We start from the raw sequence: 25,803 nt of genomic DNA on the forward strand, positions 1-25,803 counted from the left end.
TCACCCCTAGCTCTGGGGAGGGCCCTATCTCTTCCCATTCCCACTCCGCCCTCACTCTCCCTTTTCCACCAAACATCACCCCTGCTCCTCCTCCCCCTCCCCATCTCTGAAACAAGGCAGAATTTTTATCCCCATTTCACAGATGGGGGTTGAGTCACAGAGAGAGGAAGGAGGAGGCCCAAGGACTCTGTATGAAAGCAGAGGAATGGTCCCACGATTGTGGGGAACTTCCCTGGCCCATGTGCTGCTCAGGTGGTACTAGCTAGAGAAAGGATCTGAGTTCCTCACTCCCGCCACCTTTAAACAGAGGCCTGGCAGACCAGTGGGCTCCCCTGCCACTCTTCTGTATGGCAGAGTCCTCGTAACACTGTTAGGGTATGTCTACACTAGCCCCGTAGTTCAAACTATGGAGGCTAATGTAGGCATTCGAAGTTGCAAATGAAGCCCGGGATTTAAATATCCCAATTTTTTCGTGCATCATGCTGTCCGGTTGCCATTTTTAAATCCCCCTAGTCCGAACTAACTGCCTGCGGCAAACCTTAACTTGAACTAAGTCCTTAGTTCGAATTAACTGTTACACATTGTGGAATAAGTCCTTAGGTCGAGTTAACTGTTACACCTCGTTTGACTGCCGTTTGTAGATGTGGGCAGTTAATTCGGATTAGGGGGATTTAAAAATGGCGCCCGCGTGGGATGAAGCAAATAAAGCCCGGGATTTTTAAATCCCGGGCTTCATTTGCAACTTCGAATGCCTACATTAGCCTCCCTAGTTCAAACTAGGGGGCTAGTGTAGACATACCCTTAAAGCTGCGGCCAGGATTCCTGTGGGGGTAGTGGGAAGGGCTCAAGCCCCAATCTTGCTCTGATCACTTAAGACCGGGGTAGGGCGTCCCTAGCACAGGGTTCTTTCTCCTCTCTGGTTGCACTGTGACAGCCTGACTAGTGATTGTTGCATGCTAGGGGATAGCAACGTTCAGGAAAAGCCGGCTGGGCGGGAGGAAGGCGGTGCGCTGCTGTCTGCATGAACCTGAAGCAGAAGACTCTGATCACAAAGAAGACTCTTTTTTTCACACTTCAGTTCCCTAATTACCTGTAAGTTGAAAATAGTCCAGATTTGCCAGGAAACGTGCTCAGGTGCTCAAAGCCCTGCAGAAATGTGCTCCTCCGGATGGGCAAACATAGAATGGTCCGAGGAACTTGCCGTAGCAACAGCAACCAAAGTTACGAGAGAATCAGAGATCTCCAAATCCACCAGTGTCTGCAGAGCAATGCAGAGCCTCACTCGGGTGCTGACTGCACCAGCAGCAGAGCCTGTGTCGCTCACTGAGAAGCTCACAACACAGCCAGATTTTCCAGAGCTGGTCCCTCAGGCACCTAAATGCAGTGGGATATTTTCCAAAGCCCCTAGCCTCACACAACCACTGCGCTAATACTCTGTTTTTATCAGCTGCTGGGTGCTGGCACTCACAGAAATCTCTAAACAGAGCTGAAAGCACTTGGGAGCTGAGCTACTAATACAAAGAGTCAGGGGATTTTCCCAATTTTATTCAGAAGAAACTTTTTTTTTGGTTAAAAAAAAAAGGCAAACAGGCAGCATTTGCCTGAAGCCTATTCCAGTGTCCTTCAGCACTTAGGGCGCTGGGCATTGTGCTGCTGTGGTCCCAGAGAAGATCCCCCACTTCCTGGCTGCACAGCCCCCACTATTGCCTCTGATTTGGGGAGGTTCTGAGATGTGGCTGCGCACTGACCAGCCCTGCGTTTCAGCGACTGCAGTATCAACGACGTCTGTCCTTCTGCAGCGCGATGGTTGCGTAAGTCGGAGTCTCTTCTCTCTGGGACCGTGGATGCTTCTGTAAAACACCAAAATGTTACTGTTCTGCTCAGCCAGCCTTTGGTCAGAGAAATGATGCCAGAAGATGCCCCTCTGACAGCCCTGCATCAGGGGCATCTGTAACATGATGTCACTAGTAACTCAGCTGGATGTTAGAGGTCTGCGTGGGGGAGGTTCTGTGGCCTCCGATGTGAAGGAGGTCAGACCACATGACCATGGTGGTATCAGTACACACTCAGGGTATGTCTACACTAGCTCTCTAGTTCGAACTAGGGAGGCTAATTTAGGCATTCGAAGTTGCAAATGAAGCCTGGGATTTAAATATTCCGGGCTTTATTTGCATTTTCCCATCCGGGTGCCATTTTTAAATCCACTTAGTCTGAACTATTTGCCCGCAGCTACACGCGTCAGTCAAAAGTTAATTTGAATTAACTGAATTAGTCCTTAGTTCGAATTAACTGTTACACCTCATTCAACAGTTAGTTCAGACTAAGGGGATTTAAAAATGGTGCCTGGATGGGAAGATGCAAATAAAGCCCGGAATATTTAAATCCCAGGCTTCATTTACAACTTCGAATGCCCATATTAGCGTCCCTAGTTCAAACTAGGGCGCTAGTGTAGACATATCCTGAGTGTGTACTGATACCTCACCTCTAACATCTGGCTGAGTTACTAGTTCCCTGCCAATCTGATGTAGGGAAAAATTCCTTCTGGTCACAAATATACTGATGAGTTAGATGCTGAGTATGAGGGCAAGCCCCACCAGCCAGACACCTGGCAACAAATTCTCTGTTGTAAGTCAGAGCCTGACTCATCCTGTGCCCCATCTCTGGCCATTGGAGGTACAATGCAGCTGTAGAATAGCTACATGAGATAGTCGGCAGGAAATCCACATTCCAAGTGCGTGGGTCCCTGCCAAGCTGGAACAGGCAAACCAGTTGCTCTCCGCTCTCACCTCACTTTGTCCTTAGTAAAAGTGCCACTCACCATGGTGCTTCCTGACAAATTCACGGAGGCATCTGGGGAGAGAACGACAGTTACACATTGTCACTGGGGTGTAAGTGCCCTTAAACACCTAGAGCATGAATTATAACCCCATGTCTCTAACTCTCCCCCAGCCAGCGCAGGGCTCCCTGTCAGCAGCCACTGAGCACCATGCAGCCTGGTCTCGATCAGGGTCACTAGGTGATCTGGAGGCAGAAGGATTTCAAACGATTGATGAAGATGGTCAGTGGGACTGTGTGTCTGGGATTTTAACAGAGCTAGTTTGTCACAGAGTTGCCTTTGCAGAAAATGCCAAAATTTTGTTCAAAAAGTGAGTGCCTAGAACCTGAAATATTTTGGACCCAAACAGAAATATTCTGATTTAAATAAGAGCCTGGTGCTGCACAGGACCTGTTGTTTTGTTGCCTCATGCTTCATGCCTGGGCTGGCTTCACTTCATCTCCCATGATGCACTGCATCCAGGGATGCCCATGATGTGCTACTTCCTGCCACCAAGAGGGGAGACAGTGATGCATGATGGGAGAGCCAGAGAGCCCAGCTCAAAGAGGGGACTAGAAGCATCAGGCACCAGAACTACAGCTCCCATGAGACACTCTTGCCCCCAGCTCCCAGTGACGGGGGTGGGACACTTTCCTGTGGGAACTTTCCCTGGGATGTGCCTTTGCATGCGTGAAGGTAAGGGGCAACATTTCACCTCAGTCCCATAAGCCTTGGCAATGCAGGGCTGCAGATCACAGGCAAAGGGTTGGAAAAAGGAACCTCCGGGACTCAGATGCACCAGCCCTGGGACCCCGAGGACTCTTTATCTTTATTCACTTTGATCACAGGCAGCTTCTTATTGTAACTTTCGATCAGACACACTGATCTGGGATCTGGCCATCCCCTCAGTTAAGACATTTACTCCCGGCCCCACATTTCTCCATCATGGGCAGGTGACCCCAGCAAACCTAGTGCTCTACAAAAGCTCTTACATTGTATCTGATCTTCAGGAGCGTTGCTGGTGTCACGCTGGGCTCCTTCCCTGTGGGGAGAAGTAAAGACAGGGGGAATCAGAGATGCCACCTGCTCTCAGTGTGTCACTTTGGTGGTATTGCATCTGTTTGCAGAGATCCAGCTGCGAGTAAGTTTCCCTCTCAGGGGTGAGACTTGATCTTTGTGCTCTGCTTCTGCAACATGGCCAAGAAATCAACTGTCCAAACCACCACGAGGTCAGCAGTGAGCTATGACTGGAGGGACCCGATAAATCCCTGACCTCTCAGGATGGAAGGTGAAGCTTTTGCAAAGTGTAAACAAGGTGGCAAGTTTCAACAGGATTTTTTTTCATGAACGATAGTTTTGGCAAAGTCAAATGTCTGGCCAAACTGCTTCCTTATGAATGGACAATTTAGTTTTCTCTTTGATTTTTTTGTCATCCTCCCTCCTCCCCCCTCTCTCCCCCATCTTTATCTGTATAATTTGGACTTTTTTATTGGAATTTTTTTCACCCAAATAAAACTTTGTCCCAGGTGGAATGTTTATCCTTAAGGCTCAACTTTAATGTCTTTGCATAGTGTGGAAATAAAGCTTCAGAGCCCCCTTTCCATCTCAGTCTGCCAATCCGCTCCCATGTCCCAGGAGCGGAGGGTGGGGCTGTTTAGGGGTAGAGCCTGGTCTTATGGGAGGAGCAGGGAAGGAAGGAATGTTTGGGGAGAGGCAGCTACAGTCAGAGTTCTTCAAGTGGGGGCGAAGGGGGGCTCAGGAGGCAGGCAGGGATCACACACAGCTGGGAGTTGGAGTGGGGGCTCCAAGCACTGAGGGTCTGTGTTTCATACCTGCCTCTTCCCCATGAGGTTTATTGGCAAAGTCGCTGCATTGGAATTCCAGGTTGGGTCAGAAACTGACATCCTGGAAACTGTTCTAGTCTCCCCATGAACCTGTTCCTCTCTGTGCCCAGTTGGTCACCTCAAGGGCTGCCTGGTTTTGCATTTGGCTCTCCCTGCCCCTTCTACAGGGCTCACAATGAGCGAATCGGCCCCGTTGGTCCCCAGAAGGGCTCCGGCAAGGCCACTGGGCTGCACAAGGGAAGGCAGCATTTTTCAAGGGAATCCCCGAGTGGCCGGTCCTGCTGCAGAGCCATGGGGAGCGACTCGCAGAGACTCTCTGCAGGGTCCGTGCAGGGTTTGTATGCGTGGGTGGGAGGGGCAGACTGTGAGCCAGGAGCCCTTTGAAATTCCACTCTGTCCCCTGTGTTATTCACATGTACAGCGGCTCTGAATGCCCATGGTTTAGAAAAGAGAAGACTGAGGGGGGATATGATAGAGGTCTATAAAATCATGAGTGGTGTGGAGAGGGCTGATAAAGAAAAGTTATTTATTAGTTCCCTAAATAGAAGGACTAGAGGACACCAAATGAAATTAATGGGTAGCAGGTTTAAAACTAATAAAAGAAAGTTTTTCTTCACACCGCGTGTAGTCAACCTGTGGAACTCCTTGCCAGAGGAGGCTATGAAGGCTAGGACTATAACAGAGTTTAAAAAGAAGTTAGATAATTTCGTGGAGGTTAGGTCCATAAAAGGCTATTAGCCAGGGGATAAAATGGTGTCCTTGGCCTCTGTTTGTCAGAGGCTGGAGAGAGATGGCAGGAGACAAATCGCTTGATCATTCTCTTCGGTCCATTCTCTCTAGGGCACCTGGTGTTGGCCACTGTCGGCAGACAGGATACTAGGCTAGATGGACCATTGGTCTGACCCGGTACGGCCGTTCTTATGTTCTTATGGCGTCTCTGCTGCCTGGCTCTCCCCAGCAGGTTTGGGGGATGGGGGCAGCACCACTGCCTTGCGCAGACCTGCACTGAATTCATCCCTGCTATGAGCTGGGGGCAGGTACAGGTGTGGCTGCGCCTTGCCTGGCGTTAGGCCAGCTGCACGTGCATTGCTAGGCCTCCCCAAACATTGAGACGTGGCCCCACCCACATCCTACTCTCCCCCGGTAGCCCCTCCCATGCTCAGCCCCTCCCCATAACCCGGCTAGGGTTGGGGTTGGGAGGGCCAGCTGGCTGGCAGCCCTGGTTGTCTGGGGTGGGTCGGCTGGCAGCCTGGGCCAGCCAGTGGGCCTGGATTCAGGGCAGATGGGGCGGGCTCCTCTGGCCATGCTGAAGGCCTCATGGCTCCTGCAGAAGTGAAGGGGGCACAAGAGGAGGGGTGTGTCCTTGGGCAGAAGGGGAGGGGCCCAGGCTGGCCTCCCTGAATGGGAGCTCACGAGAACGGCCAGACTGAGTCAGACCAAAGGCCCATCCAGCCCAGTGTCCTGTCGGCCGACAGTGGCCAATGCCAGATGCCGCAGAGGGAGTGAACCGAACAGGGAATCCTCAAGTGACCCCTCCCCTGTCACCCATTTCCACCTCTGACAGGTGGAGCTAATGCCGGAGGGGCTGGAGCCTCTTGGTTCCCAGCCAGGCTTGGCCTCCCCCAGCCCTGCCCCAGAAGAACAGACCCTGTTCTAGGGAACTGGCTGGCTTGGTCGGTGCCACCAAACAGCCCCAACACCCCGAGTGTAAAACGGGGTCACGTTCCTTCTGTCACACACCCGGGGCTGGTTTTCAAACATGCTCCCTCTGGTGCTGGTGAACGGGACGGGAACACGCTGCTTTGGCAAACCCCTTCCTTAAAGCATCTCCTCATAACCTCCCGAATCCATCCCAGCCAGGGAGTTCATCCTGCCCTGGGCTTTTCCAAAACTCCCCCAGAGCACGCAGACTTCACTGCAGGAGAGCTGAGAGCTGCTTGGACTCTAGGGCGGCTGCTGGCCCTTGTTTGAGACAGAGAGACCAGACACAGAGAGGAAACCAGAGGGGAGAGGGAACAATCTTCTCTTACTCATAGACTCATAGACTTTAAGGTCAGAAGGTACCATTATGATCATCTAGTCTGACCCCCTGCACAGTGCAGGCCACAGAATCTCACCCACCCCTCTCAGAACAATCCTCTCACCTATATCTCTGATATTGAAGCCTTGAAATACTTTGAAGGTCCCAAGATGCAGAGAATCCTCCAGCTGCAATCTGCGCCCCATACTACAGAGGAAGGCAAAAAACCTCCGCCAATCTGCCCTGGAGGAAAATTTCTTCCCAACCCCAAATATGGCAATCAGCTAAACCCTGAGCATGTGGGCAAGACTCACTAGCCAGACACCCAGAAATTCTCTATAGTAACTCCTATCATCCCTCCATTGACCTATTTCCCACTGAAAATGAATGGTCAATTAATTACCAAGATCATATTATCTCATCAACCCATCCCCTTATCAAAGAATCATAGAACTGGATACCTCTGATTCCTTCGCAGAGACAGAACTGGAAGCAGTGAGACAGTGATCAGAGATGGGGACACGTTTCCTCATGGGGGGGAGAGAGAGAAAGAGAGAGAGAGAAACTGAGCGACACGGCCCCAATTCCTCATCACATTGACACAGAGCCCCCTCCCCATGGCCCAGCCCAGTGCTCTTCTCTACCAGCCCCCCGACTGTCCCGGGTCTGGTATGGCCACGTCTAATGACTGTAGAGTCAGTTTCATGGCATTTCATGTCCTACATAAAGCCCAGGCCTAAGAGTCAGGGGTTCAGTGAGAATTTAACTTTCATAAAAAAAAAAAAAAAGAATTAAGTTCATAATCCTCATGTTTGGAGAGAAAACCCTGAAAATGCCCCCAAAGGTCAAATCCCCCAGGCCAATACAAAGACCCCACCCTAGTGACTTGTTGGGAATCCCATCAGTGGACTCTGATTCCTGGCTGAGATTTACAAGGTGCTAATCTCAAAAATAATCCTATCACCATCTCTTTGATCTTTGTCCCCAGGCAGCCTCCCCAAATCATAATTTCACTGGGTCTTTGAGCATCTCTCTCCCCCCATCCCAGGCACACTGGGGGCAGGGGATTTAAGGGATGTCTCTGCCACGTCTGTCTGTACATTTGCTAACATGGCTCGGCCTCACTTTCATACCCACCTTTCCTTCCCAGCAGATAAAGCGCCACAGCCAGTACCAGGACAGCAGGGACTGTAATTCCCAACAGGAGCGTTAGATTCAGCCCTAGGAAAGAACATCACTGTGAATGGCCCCCCCAAGTGGCCACAAGCAAGTGTCTCCCGGCTGAGTCCTGTGGGAAATGACCCCTGGTGTGCTCATGAACAAACCCCCGAACTCTCTTCTGTCTCGCTGCAGGGCAACTTTACTGGCTTTTCTTTCCCACAGTTTGTTCTTTTGAGGGTTTTTTTGTCAGTCTTTTTATTTGAAATCCAAACAGAGTTTAACTGAAATCAAAATCTTCCCCCCAAAACATTCACATGCAAGAACTTTCTTAGTTTCCCCACAAAAATAAAGTTGACATGCAAGGCGCCGTTTGGTTTTGCTTTGCTTTGAAACTTTTGTTTCATTTTGTTTTTCAAAATCCAGAAATGAAAGGAAAAAATCCATTTGCTTTGGAAATAACTAAAGAAAAATGCTCTGTATCTGACAATTTGTTGGCTCCCTCCTCATCCCCAAGCAAACTGTCAAGTAGAAATGAGGCCAAGGGACTTTTTTTTTACGTTTGTTGGTTTTCATGATTTTTTTTTCAAAACACTGAAATTTCCCATCACAAGTTTCGAATGAAATAGTTTTGTTCCCTATCTTCGGTAGCAATGAACCTGGATTTCCCCAGCTGTAACGGCGAGCTCACAGAAACATCCCTGTGGGAATTGCCCTGCCTCAGGAAAACATCACGATTCAGCGCGTCCACCAGGAGCAAACTGAACTTTACACAATAACTTTAGTGACAAGAAGGGAATGCAGCAGGCGCTCAGAGTGAAGCACATACATCAGTGCTGCCCTGCATAGTGTTTGACTGGAGACGAGGCACGAGAGCTTTCCTGAGCCAGGGCCAGCGATCTGGAAGGCTGCAGAGATGTGTGTGGAGCTTGTAGGAAAACACCCAGCAGAAGAGTTTTCCATCAGAAAATGCTGTTGCTTCAAAATGAAACCCTTTAATGAAACCCATCCCCGTGTGTGTTTCCCTACATCCATCCTCAGGGGGATCACACTCAGACTGGGGCTTCCCACCCCAGGACACAGAAACTCTTCAGAAGCATTTACCTGGTGGTGGGGAAACCCCGACACCGCCACTGTGGCTGGTTCCATCACCTAGGCAATAAATATACAAGAGACATCACCATGGCGATCGCATTCAGACTGGGGGCTTGCCCAGCCCAGGACCCACTTTTCCCAAAATAGAGACCCCAGAGCACAGAAACGCTTCTAAAGCATCATCTGGCAGGATGAACTCTTGTCAGTGCTGCTGCTGGAGTCATCGCCTAGGCAACAAACACAAGGGATCAGAGCAGGGCCTGGCCCGGTCCAGGCCCACACACGGCCCCAGCACAACTGACCATGGGCAGCCACTGGCTGGGGGCAGGGCTGCTGGAAGGGCCCTGGGCTCAGGATGGATCACAAACTGGATCTTATTCAGCAACATGAGTGTGTGTAAGACACGGGAGGTCGCTGTTCTGCTCTGCTCAGCACTGATGAGGCCTTGGGTGCAGAATAGGGGCCAATTCTGGGTGTGACACTCTAGGAGAGTGGTGGAGAAACTGGAGAGAGTCCAGAGGAGAAAAACAGCATTGATCAAAGGTTTATAAAGCCTGACCAGGGCGGAAAACAGGGGCTAGGGACACCAGTCCTACCTATCCTGGCTAATAGCCGTTGATAGACCTAACCTCCATGAATTTTATCTAATTCTTTTTTGAAGCCTCTTAAAGTCCTGGCCTTCACAACATCCTCTCGCAAGGAGTTCCCTCAATTTACTGTACATTGCATGAAAAAAAATTCCATTTCTTTGTTTTAAACCTGCTACTTATTTATTTCATTTGGTAACCCGTATTTATTGTTATGGGAACAAGTAAATAACATTTCTTTATTCACTTTTTCCACCATTTTTCATGATTTTATAGACCTCTATCATATCCCCACTTATTCGCCTCTTTTCTAAGCTGAAAAGTTCAAGTCTTTTTAATCTCTCTTCATATGGCACCCATTCCAAACTTCTCATCATTTTTCTTGCTTTTTTCTGAATCTTTTCAATGCCAATATATCTCTTTTGAGATAAAGCAACCTCATCTGTATGCAGTATTCAAGATGTGGGTGTGCCATGGATTTATGTAGAGGCAATAAGACATTCTCTGTCTTATTCTCTATCCCTTTTTAAATGATTCTTAACATTCTGTTTCCTTTTTTTACTGACGTTGCACATTGAGTGGATGTTTTCAAAGAACTATCCACAGTAACTCCAAGACTGTCTCTCTTGAGTAGTTGTTACCAAATTAGTCCTCATCATATTTTATGTGTAGTCAGGATTATTTTTCCAATGTGCATTACTTTAAATTTATCCACATTAAAATTCATTTGCCATTTTGTTGCCCAATCGGTTTGGTGAAATCTTTTAAAAGCTCTTCACAGTCTGCTTTTGTCTTTACTTATCTTGAGCAGTTTAGTATTTCGCCAGCTGTTTACCCCTTTCTCCAGGTCATTTAGAAATAGGTTGAGTAGGATTGGTCCCAATACAGACCCCTGGCGGACACCACTGGTTTCCACTCTCCATTCTGAAAACTTACCTTTTATTCCTAGTCTTTGTTTCCTGTGTTTTAACCAGCTATCAATCCACAAGAGGATCTTCCCTCTTATCCCACGACAACTTACTTTTCTTAGGAACCTATGGTGAGGGACCTTGTTAAAGGCTTTCTGGAAATCAAAGTATACTACATCCACTACTCCCCCTTGTCCACATGTTTGTTTACCCCTTCAAAGAACTCCATGGCTGTGTCTAGACTGCATCCCTTTTCCGTAAAAGGCATGCAAATTAGACACATCGCAATTGCAAATGAAGCGGGGATTTAAATCCCCCCCGCTTCATTTGCATAAAATGGTTGCCGCTTTTTTCTGGCTCGGAGCTTTGCCGGAAAAAAGTGCCAGTCTAGATGGGGATCTTTCAGAAAATAAAGCCTTTTCCGAAAGATCCCTTGTTCCTTTTAAAAAAAAGGCTCGTGTTTTGGGGCCACTGGGTTGGGGCAGTGACTGATGGCTCTGGGCTGGCAGGCTTGGAGCTGGCTGGAACAGGCACTGTGGCCAGAGTCTACCCCTTTAAGTACTCTGCGGAGGAAGTGGGGGAGAGGAATGTTCTTGGTTGAGGCTGCAGTGGCCACCAGTGCACCCTGGGAAGGCTGGAGGCCTCCTATTACGAAATAAATATCTACACAGCACTGATTTTGAAATAGCTATTTCGAATTTGGCGTTATTCCTCATAGAATAAGGTTTACCGAATTTGAAATAAGCGCTCCGCAATTTTGAATTTATTTGGTTGTGTAGACGCTAGGAAAGTTATTTCAAAGTAAGGGCTGTTATTTCGAACTAACTTTGCTGTGTAGACATACCGTAGAAGATTAGTAAGGCAAGATTTCCCTTTATAGAAACAATGTTGATTTTTCCACTTGTTCTTCCCTTCCAGCATGACTGTGAACTATTGATAACTTCTCTCTCAGAATGGTTTTCCAGACAGTTATGCACCCGCCGCACTGTAGTCCCATCTGGATTGTATTTCCCTTGTTTATTCATGAGAATGCCATGTGAGTCTTGTGGTCTCTTCCAGTGAGACCTTTCTGTGATGTCCCCCTCCCGCAGAGCTTCCCATCCACAGGATGGTTCGCGGCAGATGCCCTAAGCCCTGTGCTTTGTGGGGTCCTATGGCAGCATTCTAAACCCCTCAACAGCCTCCACAGGCTTCTCTGCCCGCTCCGCTGCCCTACCCTGACACACAGCGCTCAGCTTCTCTGTGGCAGAGGCAAGAGAGGCACCGTGGGCTGGGAGGGCAGTGCGGCTCGGCACAGTGGAGCTGGCTGCTTGGGCACCTGCCACAGGGTGAGTGCACGGGGCGGGAGTGGGGGCAAAGTGATCCCTGCTGCTGCCCATCCCCATGTATCGCCAGCCTTGTGTTGCCCTGGGTGGGGACAAAGAGGTAGAGCAGGGCCAGGAAGGGATGCGGTGGGGGTGGAACAAGGGTGGAGCAGAGGTGGGGCCTGCAGTGGGAAGGAGGCTGACCTACGCCCTGCTCCAGGGGTTGCATGGGGGGTTTCTCCACCCTCTCCTCCACGGATGGCCTTGCTATCCCCCTCCTCTCTGGGTTGGGCCATCTGAGATAAGATTAGTAAAATCTGTTTTGTGAGAATTTTTTGGTTTCAGATTTTGATGCATTTCAGCATTTGCATTTTCAGAGGCTGCTTATTTAATTATTGCCTCACCCTGCCCTTTACCCCCACCCCCCATTTTGAAGCTGGGCAGAGCAGAGCTGGAACACAGACAGATAGACAGACACACACACACACACACACACACACACACACGCACATCCCTTACCAGTGACTCTGAGGTACTTGGCAGGGCTGAGCCAAGACCTGCTCACCCGGTTGTCACTGTCCTTGATTTCGTATCGACAGGTGTAATTCCCAGAGCCATCCTTGGACACCACATAGTTATAGCTGTAGATAGCCTTCGCCTCCACCCTCTGGGATGAAACCTCCTCCCCATCCTTGCAGAAGACGACGCGGGTGGCTGGGAGCTGAGAGGTCACAGAGCACCGGAACAGCACAGAGTCCCCCAGACGGGCCAACGTCTGATTCAGGTTGAGGTTGGGGGCACGGAGAGCACCTGGGAAGGGGAAGGAGTCAGAGCTGCTAGTGAAGCGTTGCTGGTACCCAGCTCTGTTGATGAGATAGGAGGTAAATGGCAGGGAGTCTGGACCACGTCTCAGAGAGAGGTTCTGATCCCAGCCCTGCGGGGCAGACAGGGGGATGAGCTCTCCCTGGTGATCAGAAACTTTATTTCATGGCACAATGCACTTCCTAGAACAAGGGGCCCTGGCTGGGGCAGTATGGCCAGGAACGAGGTGGCCCTTCAGTGAGGCTGGACTCTGGCTATTGAGAGCTCTCTAGGCATGGCCAACACCACAGCCCATACAGAAAGGCCAGTCGCTGCCTCGTGGCATTTGGCCAACAGCCAAGAAGCTGTGTCCACAGCCTGGGTTATAGAATGGTCCTGTCTGGCTGTAGCTTCTCAAACGCCGCCTGCCTAGTCTGGCTATTCACAGTGCTGCTGGCATTTAGGAAAGAGGAGCAGGGTGAGTCCCTGTGGGGGGTGAGCTCCAGTGCAGAGACCTGCACCTGGGAGGGGCTGGATCCAGAGTGTGGGAACATAAATCCCTCGGGGTCAGAGCCGGGGTGTTCTCTGCTTCCCAGGGCTAGTGCTCGGGGGAGGAGGGGGAGGTGGAACAGGCTGTGGAGGTGACTCTCTGACCAGTCGCCCAGTGGCCCCAGCTCAGAGCAGGGCTGAAGCAATGGGTCAAGGAGGTGTCGACCATGAGACCTGCTGGGATCCTACACAGCCCTGGCTGCTTTCCCAGGCCGTTGCTGTGGCACCTGAGGGAGCGGCCCAGAGGGCCAGTGGCTGGACATGAGAAGAGGGAGGGGTAAATGGCATGGGCAATTTGGGGACAGATGGACAGACAGACAGATGGACTCACCGGGAGCTGAGCAGATCTCCTGGCTACTGGGAATCAGCGCTGGGAACAGAAAGGGGACGTGTGGTCAGTGCTGGAGATAAAATCTCCCCTTTCTGAGGTCCCGCTTGAGGGACAAAAACTGCCTGTAAGAGAAATAAATTCTTGAATCCTGCTGTGTTGAGGAAGCAAACCAGGCAGGACGTTAGATCTGAGGCAGGGCAGATCCCTGGCACACAGACCTCGGCTGAGCTGGGGCTGCCTTTCCTTTCAGCTCTCTAGAGGGTCAGATCCTCAGTTAGTGTAAACCCGCATTGACTCCAATTGCACTACACTGATTCACACCAGCTGGAGATCTGTCTCAGCAGCTCCCACACTCAGGCTACGTCTACACTGGCCCCTTTTCCGGAAGGGGCATGTTAATTTCAGAGATCGCAATAGGGAAATCTGCGGGGGATTTAAATATCCCCCGCGGCATTTAAATAAAAATGTCCGCCGCTTTTTTCCGGCTTTTAGAAAAGCCGGAAAAGAGCGTCTACACTGGCCCCGATCCTCCGGAAAAAGCGCCCTTTTCCGGAGGGTCTTATTCCTAACCTCAACCTGAATCAGACGTTGGCCCGTCTGGGGGACTCTGTGCTGTTCCGGTGCTCTGTGACCTCTCAGCTCCCAGCCACCCGCGTCGTCTTCTGCAAGGATGGGGAGGAGGTTTCATCCCAGAGGGTGGAGGCGAAGGCTATCTACAGCTATAACTATGTGGTGTCCAAGGATGGCTCTGGGAATTACACCTGTCGATACGAAATAAGATCCTCCGGAAAAGGGCGCTTTTTCCGGAGGATCGGGGCCAGTGTAGACGCTCTTTTCCGGCTTTTCTAAAAGCCGGAAAAAAGCGGCGGACATTTTTATTTAAATGCCGCGGGGGATATTTAAATCCCCCGCGGATTTCCCTATTGCGATCTCTGAAATTAACATGCCCCTTCCGGAAAAGGGGCCAGTGTAGACGAGCCCCCAGTGTTTACCCTGGTTCCCATTTCTCCCCACTGAAGAGGATTTCCCGACAGTCTGGGCCAGGAATTGCTCTCAGTTTTGTTTCCTCACAACCAGATGTGAATTAGCCGAGGATTCCCCAGTACTCACCGAGCAGCAGGAGGCACAGAGACAGGAGCATCCGGGCGATGGTGGGATGGAAACAGCCCAGCAGTTTCAATCTTTGATGGGATCCGCAGGGGACAATCTGATGTCACCCCCTGCTCGATCTGCCCCTCACAGCCCTTTGTGACTTCAGCGAAGGGAAGCTCCGGTCTCTCTGCTCTGATCTCCGCGTCTCTCCCCAGGGTGGAGCCCCTCTCCCTTCTCTTTGGGGTTTGCAGGGTTGACCTAGGAGAGACGCTGCAGCCTCCCTCTGACGTGATCTGTCTCCTTGGGTCTGATACTCGTTATCGCTCCCCATTTCCTGCCCCGCACCGCCCCCCTGCCGTGCTCCGGCCACAGCGTCTCTATTTAGGGCTCAGAGACTGAGAAACAAAGGGGCCGGGTTTGATTATTTGAGAATAGACTTATTGCTGAAAAAGCCCCTCCCAGTCCCATCTCACTCCCTGGGGGCTGAGACAGCCCCGTTCACAGCTGGGCCAGGGTGAAAGGTCACGGGGTGACTAGGGAGCCCTGAATATTGGAGGAGCCTGAACCTTTTGTCTCTACCCTGGGACTGCCCTGGCTTCCCCACCGGCTTTGTCTTCACCCGTCCCTTCCTCGTAACCCAGCTCCAGACACTGCTGCCCGTCCTGCCCTGGCTGACCCTTCCCCTGCACTGGGCTGCTGAGGAGTCTCCTGTCCCTGCTGAGAGACGGGCACCAGGTCTCTTCCCTCTCGCGTCACCCCCAGGAGTGGAGGGGAGGACACAAGGCAGTTGAGAAGCAGCGTCCAGAAGTGACCTCTGAGTCAGGAGGCCAGGGGGGTCCCATCCTACCCTGTGAGCTGGAGCTGCCCTGGGGACAGTGCAGCAGAGCTGAGGAGAGAGCAGGAGCCTGGGCTGAGCTGGGGGCAGAGCTGCACCAGTCAGAGCTGGAGAAGCCGGAGCAGCAGCCCAGGGAGCAGCTCGGTGCTGGAGAACAGCTGCAGCAAGCAGACCTAGAGAGGCCAGAGGTAGAGCTGGGGCTGGAGCCGCTGCAGGCCAGAGCTGGGTGCTAAGAGCAGCTGTGGCAAGCGAGGGGGACCTTGGGCAGAGGCTCAGAGCAGGGAGAGGCCACTGGTCAAGCGGCCTTGCAGGTTAGACTTGGGGGTGGATTATAACTCTGATGGGATATGTAGGGGGCTGACACTGGGAAGAAGGGTCCGTCCACCCTGAGCGTGAAGCATGTGGCCACTGCCAGAGCATGTGCCCAGCCCACAGCATCCCTGCAGCAGAGCCAGGACACGGGCAGGACCCACAGGGATCCTGGGCCCAGGTTTGTTGTGGTTACAAGGATTCTGCTTGTAATCACTGTACAGAGCAGAAGGGGAGTCCTCAGGGTCAGGCAGAGCTCCGGGTACAGGGCTCAGATCCTTCCTCCAGCCCATTCCACCAGGGTGGTGTCTAAGCCAGGAAAGTACCCAATAAGAGCGGAATCCTTCCTCACATACACAAAGAAAGCCTGGTGCACCGAGGGGAAGAACCTGCGGGAAGCCAGGCAAGCAGAGGGGACAAGTGACATCAAGAGCACAAGGCAGAGCAGTTTTGCAGAGCCACTTTGCAGAGTAAGTGATGAAGAAACAGATTGTCCCGGGCACCTTTCACCTCTGCGATGGTGTGACACGGTGGGACCAAGCCCTGAGACTCTCTGGAGCAGGCTTGTGGTCCTGCCACACCTTGGCCAGAGAGACTATAGAGTAGTTCTCCAAGTGGGCTAGACGGGCTGGGGAGGAAACAGCCCGTCAGGGGCCCGGATAGTCCTATAAAAGGAGCTGCAAAGAGCTATTGTCAGCAGAGTCAGAGCAGGGACTAGACTAGGGACACTGCAAAGGGCTCTGAGATGGGCCCCTGTTAAAGGTGACCCTGGAAGGGGGTTGTTGATTCACACACAGACAGTGTATAACTGGGCCAGAGGGATGACTGGCCGAAGAGGGTTTCAAACAAGATGGTTCAGGCCCAGGTGCTTGGCCAGAGGGGCGTGTCCATGAGAGGCGAGTGCTGCCCCAGTAGGGTCAGACGAGGTCAGTTCTGCAGAGCAGCTGGACAGGAGCGTATGGGGGAGTTCAACCGAAGGTCATAGAAGCAGAGTTTGACTCAATCTCTCATAAGCCCTGCACAGAACACACCAGCCTGAAAATATTTTGCAGCACGTTTTATTTTTTTAATGATCATACAAAACCTCATGTGAAACACCTTTCCATCCTTCTCTTGGCAAAAAGGGAGGGAAGTGAAATCTAAAAGTAGAAAACCCTTTTAAAAGGGTGATCAGAGGGGTAGCCCTGAGAGTCTGGACCTTTCAAAGCAACAAATAGGCCCCACGGCATCTGTGAGACTCACAAAAATATATCGAGTATCATGAGCTTTTGGGAGCACCACCCAATTCAGCAGAGGAGCTGGGGAGGAATAGCAAAGACCTGGAATTTATAACAGAAAAAGGAGAAGCAAATGTACCTGTCCGTTGTAGGACCTGTGCTAATTAATTAGCCCCCTAATTAGCTTCATTAGCACCAGTCCAACAATAGACAGTTCCTTCTTTTTTTATTTCAGAGACACAACCTGGGTTCATTTCCCTCTGGGCGTTTAATGGATCTCATACAGTGTCCCTCCCCCAATTTCCACTGGGCTAGATCCTGCCTCTCTCCCGCTGGCCCTCATCCCAGGACAGGCAGGACGGAATGAGACCCAAGCTCCAGCCCAGCTGCGGATATGGACAGAGCCAGATGCTGCAGGGCTAGAGAGTGTCTGGCTGCTGCTCAGAAGAGGAAGGGAGAGGAGAGTTGGTGCCGTGAGCAGCGGCCCTGCTCAGCGACTCTGCACACACAGTCCAGTTGCACCAAGCAGCGGTGCAGAGCGGGAACCACAAGATGAGTGACAGCTCCCCAAACATCTGCAAAGTCCCCTGTGTAGACACTTCTACCCTCCCCCACCCTAGCAGTGAGCTCTCCCCAGGCCAGACCCAGAGCAGGGATGTCTGTGTCACACGCTGTGATGTGGGATTCAGTAACCCGCTCTCACAATGTTATTTTTGTCCTTACACATTAACCTGCCTCATTCTTTCACTCTCCATTTACTCTGCTCTCACGAGGGTTCGGGGCAGTTTATGTTTGTGGCGTACATGTAAAGGCCAAAAGTGACCAATGGACCCATCTAGCCAGAGCATCTGCCCAGCCCAGGCCAGAGCCTCTCCCAGGGATCCCTGCACTGATGGCCTTGCTAGATCCTTTCTGGTTTATTGGCTCCTAGCCGGCTCCCATTTCTAAACACTACGGTGGCTGCAGCTGATCAGTGCAAGAGGGGACCAGGGAGGGTGATGCAACAGCTGTTGCGCAAAAAGGCATGTGTGGACGCACCACAGAGGTTTCTTGCTCAAATTTCGCCTATCCGAAAAAGCACAGGTGCTCTGATGAACATTTTGTAAATGGCCGTCAGAACTTTCTTGCGCAAGAGTGTCCATGCAGTGTGGATGCTCTCTTGCACCAAAGCGATTCACTTTGAGGTGTGGACGCAAAAGAGTTCTTCCATAAAAACCCTGCAGTGTAGATGTAGCCTAAGTGTTTTGATGAAAAGTTAAAAGTGCCTGCTCAGTTCTCATTGGTGCGAGCAAGGTTTGAGTCCTCTCTGGTGTCAGAAGTGCTGCAGCATCCAATTTGTGGGGAGCTTTTACTCTGCTGTGGTGACCGTGAGGCTGAGCTGGGTGAAGAGGTGCAGAAGCCCAACCCAGCTGCTGCCTGAACAAAAAGACATGAAAACCACAACCAGCGGGGACAGCAGCACACAACAGATTAGTAGTCTGGGGTCTTAACCTATCACCCATCTTGCATGGCGTGGCTATGGGCTTGTTTTGCCTGCTGGACAGTTTACATTTTGTGATAATAATTCACATCTTGAGAGCATAGATGGCATTTAAATGGCTGCATCATCGGTACACTGGCTTGTTTAGTTTGTGTTTTTCTTTTGGGCATTGTACATGCTGCTTTATTGTTGTAGCGTCAGATACTAGGTCCCTGTCTTGCACTGTATTTGATGGCTGTAGATGCCCCCAAATGTGATCAAGCTTATTGCAACCACATTATGTGCATTCAGCCACTATAAATTAATATATTAAAACTCCTCTTAATTAAGGGTTTATTTAAAGTCAGACTTTTAGAGACAAGGTCTCGTCTAGTGGCCAGTTTCTAGCACTGCGGAGCGGCGCAAAACTCAGCAGTGTGCCACTGCGGGACGGAAAGGGGGGCGAGGCGGTGACATACATGGCCAGAGGGTGGGGCAGTGTACGTCTCCGCCCCATACCCCTCCCCTGCGGCAGCCTGGCTGAGCGCACGGCACTCAGCCGAGCGTCACGGCGGGAGGGGAAGGGAGTGAGGCGGTGACGTACACGTCATGTGAAATATCTTTCCACCCTTCTCTTGGTGGTAAAAATGGAAGGAAGTGAAATGTAAAAGCAGAAAACCCTTTTAAACAGGTGATCACATTCAACCAATAGAGTCAAATACGCTTCATTGGGAACCTCTTGTTAAGTTAATTGCAGCTGAGCTGGGATTCTTCTACCCTGCAGCCTGCTGGGATCTAGATAATGGGGAGCTGATGGAACTTGAACCTGGGCCATGTTCCCATCCAGCCTGCAAAGTGACTGAGCGAAGGCTGGACAGAGGTGACAGCTGAGAGGAGGACGGAAGCAGATGGGACCGATGGCCGGCAGGGAGCAGCAGAGTGGCACCACGAGCGGCCTGAAGGGCAGTTTCAAGGGCAGGGAGAAGGGGGGCAGGGGGCCAGTGAACAGCCGGCAGGGTGAGTGAGGTGCCCCTTTGCCTCCCCCACTCAGGATGGGATGTGAGCTCTGTGGCTGCCCCTCTGAGCTCTGGGTCTGCGAGTGGGGTGCAGAGAAGGGCTGGGTATGTGAAGGGGACACAGAACCTGAGCAGAAAAGGAGGCTGCCCGACCTACCTGGGGTAGGACTATTACTCATGGCTCTGCTCATGAGCCTGTTTGTGGGGTTTTCCCAAATTACTGCCAAGTAACTTCCCTCCTTTTAATAAGTTTCTTTTCCACACCCAGATTCTACATGTGAGTGAGGAAGCATTGACTCTCCACAGCACCCAGGGGGGTGGGTGAATTTACAGGTGGAAGATCCAGCCAGTTCCGGGTTGGATGGACAGAGAGGAAACCCTGGATATTGAACCCTAGAATCATAGAACACTAGAAGTGGAAGGGACCTTGAGAGATCATCGAGTCCAGTCCCCTGCAGGGCCAAGCGCCATCTGATTGTCTCTGGCAGGTGTCTGTCCAACCTGTTCTTAAATGTCTCCAGTGATGGAGATTCCACAACCTCTCTAGGAAATGTATTCCAGTTTTTAACCACCCTGAACATTAGGAAGTTTTTCCTGATGTCCACCCTAAACCTCCTGAATCTGACTTTGGCTGCTGCTGGTTTTACCTGGCAGATGGGCTACAGAATAAAAGCAAAGACCTCAGTGTTCCCTGTTCCCTTTGTTGGTAACTAACGGAGCTTTGTGCCTCACTGCGGGGAAGGTAACAGCAGCATGAATTGGTTGGAATATAATTCAAAGTTAGCAGAAATCAGCGGCTTTTTGCTCCTGTGGCCAAGTTGGTTTTAATAAAGCAGCTGCCCTGACTTCTTGCTTCAGTGGGGTTTGTGAGTCCAGCTACTGGGAGCCTACTGAGTATGCCCCAAACTACTCACCCAATTTCAAACTTGTGGGACTGGTCACAGGGCCGAGAGGGGACACTAACTCAGGGAAGGGCCAGGACATCCCCTCCTCCGCATAGACCCAGCCTCTCCCTCTCCATCCCATCTCTTCCCTGCCCCACCTATTTCCCCAAGCAAGGCAATCTGAGAGACTAATGGAACCCCTTCCCCTTCACACTCACCCACAGCAGCAGGGTAAGTGGAGCAAGGCTGCTTCCTGCCCTGCCCTCCTCCGCTGTATCGTTCCTCTTCCCACTGGGGAGTGTGGGGCAGTCCTGCCCCTTCCCAAGACAGCCAGGAGAGCAAAACTGGGACCGCCTCCCTCCGCTTCCCCTGCTGGTGAGTGCCAGGTGCCATAACACCTGACATGGGTCCCCTGCTAGTCCCTGCACCTGCTGCTGGCCAGCCCCTTTGCTTCTCCCTTGGGGGCCAGGTCAGGTTCCCCTCCCTCTGCTACAGTGATCCTCGAATCCATGTTAAATGCTGGGGAGGGACACAAGGGAGGCCCTGGTCACATGACCACCCCATGTGACCCATGTGACTCCTCTCAAATCACCCCTAGCTCTGGGGAGGTCCCTGCCTCTTCCCATTCCCACCCTGCCCTCACTCCACCCCTTCCACCAAACGTCACCCCTGCTCCTCCTCCCCCTCCCCATCTCTGAAACAAGGCAGAATTTTTGTCCCCATTTCACAGATGGGGGTTGAGTCACAGAGAAAGGAAGGAGGAGGCCCAAGGACTCTGTATGAAAGCAGGGGAATGGTCCCACGATTGTGGGGAACTTCCCTGGCCCATGCGCTGCTCTGGTGGGACTGGCTAGAGAAAGGATCTGAGTCCCTCACTCCCGCCACCTTTAACCAGAGGCCTGGCAGACCAGTGGGCTCCCCTGCCACTCTCCAGGATTCCTGCGGGGAGGGCTCAAACCCCAACCTTGCTCTGATCACTTAAGACCAGAGCTAAGGCATCCCTAGCACATGGTGCTCTTTCCTCTCTGGGCACATTGTGACAGCCTGACTTGTAATTGTTGCGTGCTAGGGGATAGCGAAGTTAGGAAAAGGTAGCTGAGTGGGAGGAGGGCTGTGTGTTACTGTCTGCATGAACCTGAAGCAGAAGACTCTGATCACAAAGATGACTCTTTTTTTTCCCTTCACACTTCAGTTCCCTAATTACCTGAAAGTTGAAAATGCTCCAAAATTGCCCTGGAAAAGTGCCTGGGTGCTCAAAGCCCTGCAGAAATGTGCTCCTCAGGACAGGCAAACAGAATGGTCCAAGGAACTTGCCGTAGCAACAACAACCAAACTTAGAAGAGAGAAACAGAGATCCCCAAATCCACCAGTGTCAACAGCACAAGGCAGAGCCTCACTGAGGTGCTCAGCAGCAAGGCCTGTGCCGCTAATTGGGAAGCTCGCAACACAGCCAGACTTTCCAAATCTAAATACCTAAATACACTGGGGATATTTTCCAAAGCTGCCAGCCTCACACAACCACTGCTCTAATACTCTGTTTTTATCAGCTGCTGGGTGCTGGCACTTACAGGAATCTCTAAACAGAGCTGAAAGCACTTGGGAGCTGAGCTACTAATACAAAGAGTCAGGGGATTTTCCTAATTTTATTCAGAAGAAACTTTATATATATATATATAAAGGCAAACAGGCAGCATTTGCCTGAAGCCTATTCCAGTGTCCTACAGCACTTTGGGCGCTGGGCATTGTGCTGCTGTGGTCCCAGAGAAGATCCCCCACTCCTGGCTACACGGCCCCTACTGTTGTGTCTGATTTGGGGAGGTTCTGTGATGTGGCTGTGCTCTGACCAGCCCTGCGTTTCAGCGACTGGAGTATCAACGACGTCTGTCCTTCTGCAGCGCGATGGTTGCGTAAGTCGGAGTCTCTTCTCTCTGGGGCCGTGGATGCTTCTGTAAAACACCAACATGTGACTGTTCTGCTCAGCCAGCTGACGGTCAGAGAAATGAAACCAGAAGATGCCCCTCTGACAGCCCTGCTGTGCGTACATCAGGGGCAGTTCTATGGGCATCTAGGCTGGGAAACACCAGCAACCCCACTTCCTACATTAACCCCACTGAGGCAAGCAGATCAGATTCCCCCCCCCCCCATAGCCTTGGTCTGGACCTTTTATGCCTCCCATTAGAACGGCTGTGTACAGGAGTCATCCCCCCTGTCCATGCCAGCCAGCCCTCAAGGCAGTTCCAGGTTACAGTCTCTGTAACATGATGTCACTAGTAACTCTGCTGGATGTTAGAGGTCTGGCTGGGGGAGTTTACGTGGCTTCCGATGTGCAGGAGGTCAGACTACATGACCATGATGATACCTTCTGGCCTTAAAGTCTCTGAGTCTCTACTGACACCTCCCCTCTAATATCTGGCTGAATTATAGTGACGTCATATTCCAGAGACTCCACAAAGTTAAACTAGTTCAAACCTGACAGCGACCCGGGCCCTGTGCTTCAGAGGAAGACAGATACACCCGCTGGTCCCTGCCAGTCTGATCCAGGTAAAAATTCCTTCCTGGTCACACATATACTGATGAATTAGATGCTGCATACGAGGGCAAACCCCACCAGTCAGACACCTGGTAACAAATTCTCTGTTGTAAGTCAGAGCCTGACTCATCTAGTGCCCCATCTCTGGCCATAGGAGGTAAAATACATCTGTAGTATAGCTACGTGAGATAGTCGGCAGGAAATCCACGTTCCAAGTGGGTGGGTCCCTGCCAAGCTGAAAAAGTCAAACCAGTTGCTCTCCGGTCTCATCTCACTTCATCCTTAGTAAAAGTGCAACTCACCATGGTGCTTCCCGACAAATTCACAGAGGCATCTGGGGAGAGAACGACAGTTACACATTGTCACTGGGGTGTAAGTGCTCTCAAAGGATGACAACACCTAGAGCATGAATTATAACCCCATGGCTCTAACTCTCCCCCAGCCAGCGCAGGGCTCCCCCCGAGCAGTCGTTGAGCACCATGTAACAAAAGTGGGACACTTTCCAGTGGGAGCTTTCCCTGGGATGTACCTTTCCATGTGTGAAAGGAAGGGGCAACATTTCACTCCAGTCCCCTAAGCCCTGGCGATGTGGGGCTGCAGATCACAGGCAAAAGGGGGGGACAAAGGAACCCCAGGGACTCAGATGCACCAGCCCTGGGACCCCGAGGACTCTTTATCTTCATTCACTTTGATCACAGGCAGCTTCTTGTTGTAACTCTTGATCAGAAACACTGATCTGGGATCTGTCCATCCCCTCAATTGAGACATTTCCTCCCGGCCCCACATTTTTCCATCATGGGTAGGTGACCCCAGAAACTCCAATGTTATATAAAAGCTCTTACATTGTATCTGATCTTCAGGAGCATTGCTGGTGTCACGCTGGGCTCCTTCCCTGTGGGGAGAAGTAAGGACGGGGGGAATCAGAGATGCCACCTGCTCTCTGTGTGTCACCTTGGTGATACTGCACCTGTTTGCAGGGATCCAGCTGTGAGTAGGTTTCTTCACCTGGCTAGTTTTCCTGCTAGGTCCCTATATCTGAATTTAGCTCACACTCAGCTGACAGGCAGGGATCCCGAATTCTGAATAACCAGGGATAATCTGGATAAAAAAGCTTCACCTTTCACAGAGGGGAAATCTCCTACAGGTGAGACTTGATCTTTGTGCTCTGCTTCTGCAACATGGCCAAGAAACCAACTGCCCAACCCACCAGTAGGTGAGCAGGGAGCTACGACTGGAGGGACCCAGAAATCCCTGACCTCTCAGGACAGAAGTTGAAGAGAACTCCGCAGCTTTGGCAAAGTGTAAACCAGGTGACAAGTTTCAACAGGATTTTTTTTCACAAACAATATTTGTGCCAAAGTCAAATGTCTGGCCAAACTGCTTTCTTGTGAATGGACAATTTGGTTTTCTCTTTGATTTTTTTTTTCAAGCTCCTCCCCCTCCCCTGCCTTTATCTGTAAAATTTGGACCTTTTTTAAAAAATTATTTTCACCCAAATAAAAATGGACATTTGTCTCAGGCCTGCTCACAATGCTGAGATGGAAAGTTTATCCTTAGGGTTCAACTCTAATCTCTTTGCATAATGTGGAAATGAAGCTTCAGAGCCCCCTTTCCAGCCCAGTCTGCCAACCCGCTCCCCTGTCCCAGGAGGGGTGGGTGGGGCTGTTTGGGGGCAGAGCAGAGAAGGAAGGAATGTTCGGGGAGAAGCAGCTACAGTCAGAACCCTTCAAGCAGTGGCAGGGGGTGAGGGAGGCAGGAGGCAGGCCGGGATCACACACAGCTGGGAGCTGGGGTGGGGGTCCAAGCACTGAGGGTCTGTGTGTCATACCTGCCTCTACCCCATCAGGTTTATTGGCAAAGTCGCTGCACTGGGATTCCAGGTTGGGCCAGGCACTGTCAGAGCCTGGAAACTGTTCTAGTCTCCCCATGCACCTGTCCCTCTCTGTGCCCAGCTGGTCACCCCAAGGCTGCCTGGTTTTGCACTCGGCTCACCGTGCCCCTACTACAGGGCTCATAATGAGCGAATGGGCCCCGTGGTCGCCAGAAGGGCTCCAGCAAGACCGCTGGGCTGCACAAGGGAAGGCAGCATTTGTTGAGGGGAGTCCGAGTGGCAGGTGCTGCTGCAGAGCCATGGGGAGCGACTCGCAGAGACTCTCTGCAGGGTCTGTGTGCATGGGTGGAGAGGCAGACTGTTAGCCAAGAGCACATGCAAATTCTCCTCCGCCCCCTGTGTAATTCACATGTACAGGGAGCTCTGAATGCCCATGGTGTCCCTGTTGCCTGGCTCTCCCCAGCAGGGTTGGAGGATGGGGTCAGCACCACTGCCTTGCTCAGACCTGCACCGAATTCATCCCTGCTGTGAGCTGGGGGCAGGTACAGGTGTGGCTGTTCCTTGCCTGGCATTAGGCCAGCTGCATGTGCGTTGCTAGGCCTCCCCAAACAGCGAGAGGTGACCCCACCCACGTCCTGCTCTCCCCCGGTGGCCCCTCACATGCTGCTACCCTGCCCATCCATGCTCAGCCCCTCCCCTGAACCCGACTAAGGGTGGGGTTGGGAGGGCCGGCTGGGTAGCAGCCCTGGTTGTCTGGGGTGGGTCGGCTGGCAGCCTGGGCCAGCCAGTGGGCCTGGATTCAGGGCAGATGGGGCAGGCTCCTCTGGCCATGCTGAAGGCCTCAAGGCTCCTGCACAGGTGAGGGGGCACAAGGGGAGGGGTGTGTCCTTGGGCAGAAGGGGAGGGGCCCAGGCTGGCCTCCTTGAATGGGAGCTCACGAGAACGGCCAGACTGAGTCAGACCAAAGGCCCATCCAGCCCAGTGTCCTGTTGGCCGACAGTGGCCGGTGCCAGATGCCGCAGAGCGAGTGAACCGAGCAGGGAATCCTCAAGTGACTCCTCCCCTGTCACCCATTTCCAGCTCTGACAGATGGAGCTAATGCCGGAGGGACTGGAGCCTCTTGGTTCCCAGCCAGGCTTGGCCTCCCCCAGCCCTGCCCCAGAAGAACAGACCCTGTTCTAGGGAACTGGCTGGCTTGGTCGGTGCCACCAAACAGCC

At 51.8% G+C, this 25,803-nt stretch overlaps 1 protein-coding gene across 1 annotated transcript in view; it reads right to left on the reverse strand.

Moving 5' to 3' along the window:
* Positions 1-1,529: 1,529 nt before the first annotated feature.
* LOC142823855 (uncharacterized) overlaps positions 1,530-25,803 on the reverse strand; it is a 31,803-nt gene continuing 7,529 nt past the window's right edge. Inside the window, exons 6-8 of the mRNA XM_075915507.1 lie at positions 3,808-3,857; positions 2,819-2,850; positions 1,530-1,850 (exon numbers count right to left, since the gene is read on the reverse strand). Of these exons, the coding sequence (XP_075771622.1) occupies positions 1,776-1,850; positions 2,819-2,850; positions 3,808-3,857 (157 nt within the window). The 3' untranslated portion in view covers positions 1,530-1,775. The remainder of the gene's footprint in view (positions 1,851-2,818; positions 2,851-3,807; positions 3,858-25,803) is intronic.

Source organism: Pelodiscus sinensis, unplaced genomic scaffold (assembly GCF_049634645.1).
Source record: "Pelodiscus sinensis isolate JC-2024 unplaced genomic scaffold, ASM4963464v1 ctg34, whole genome shotgun sequence".
Taxonomy (NCBI): domain Eukaryota; kingdom Metazoa; phylum Chordata; order Testudines; family Trionychidae; genus Pelodiscus; species Pelodiscus sinensis.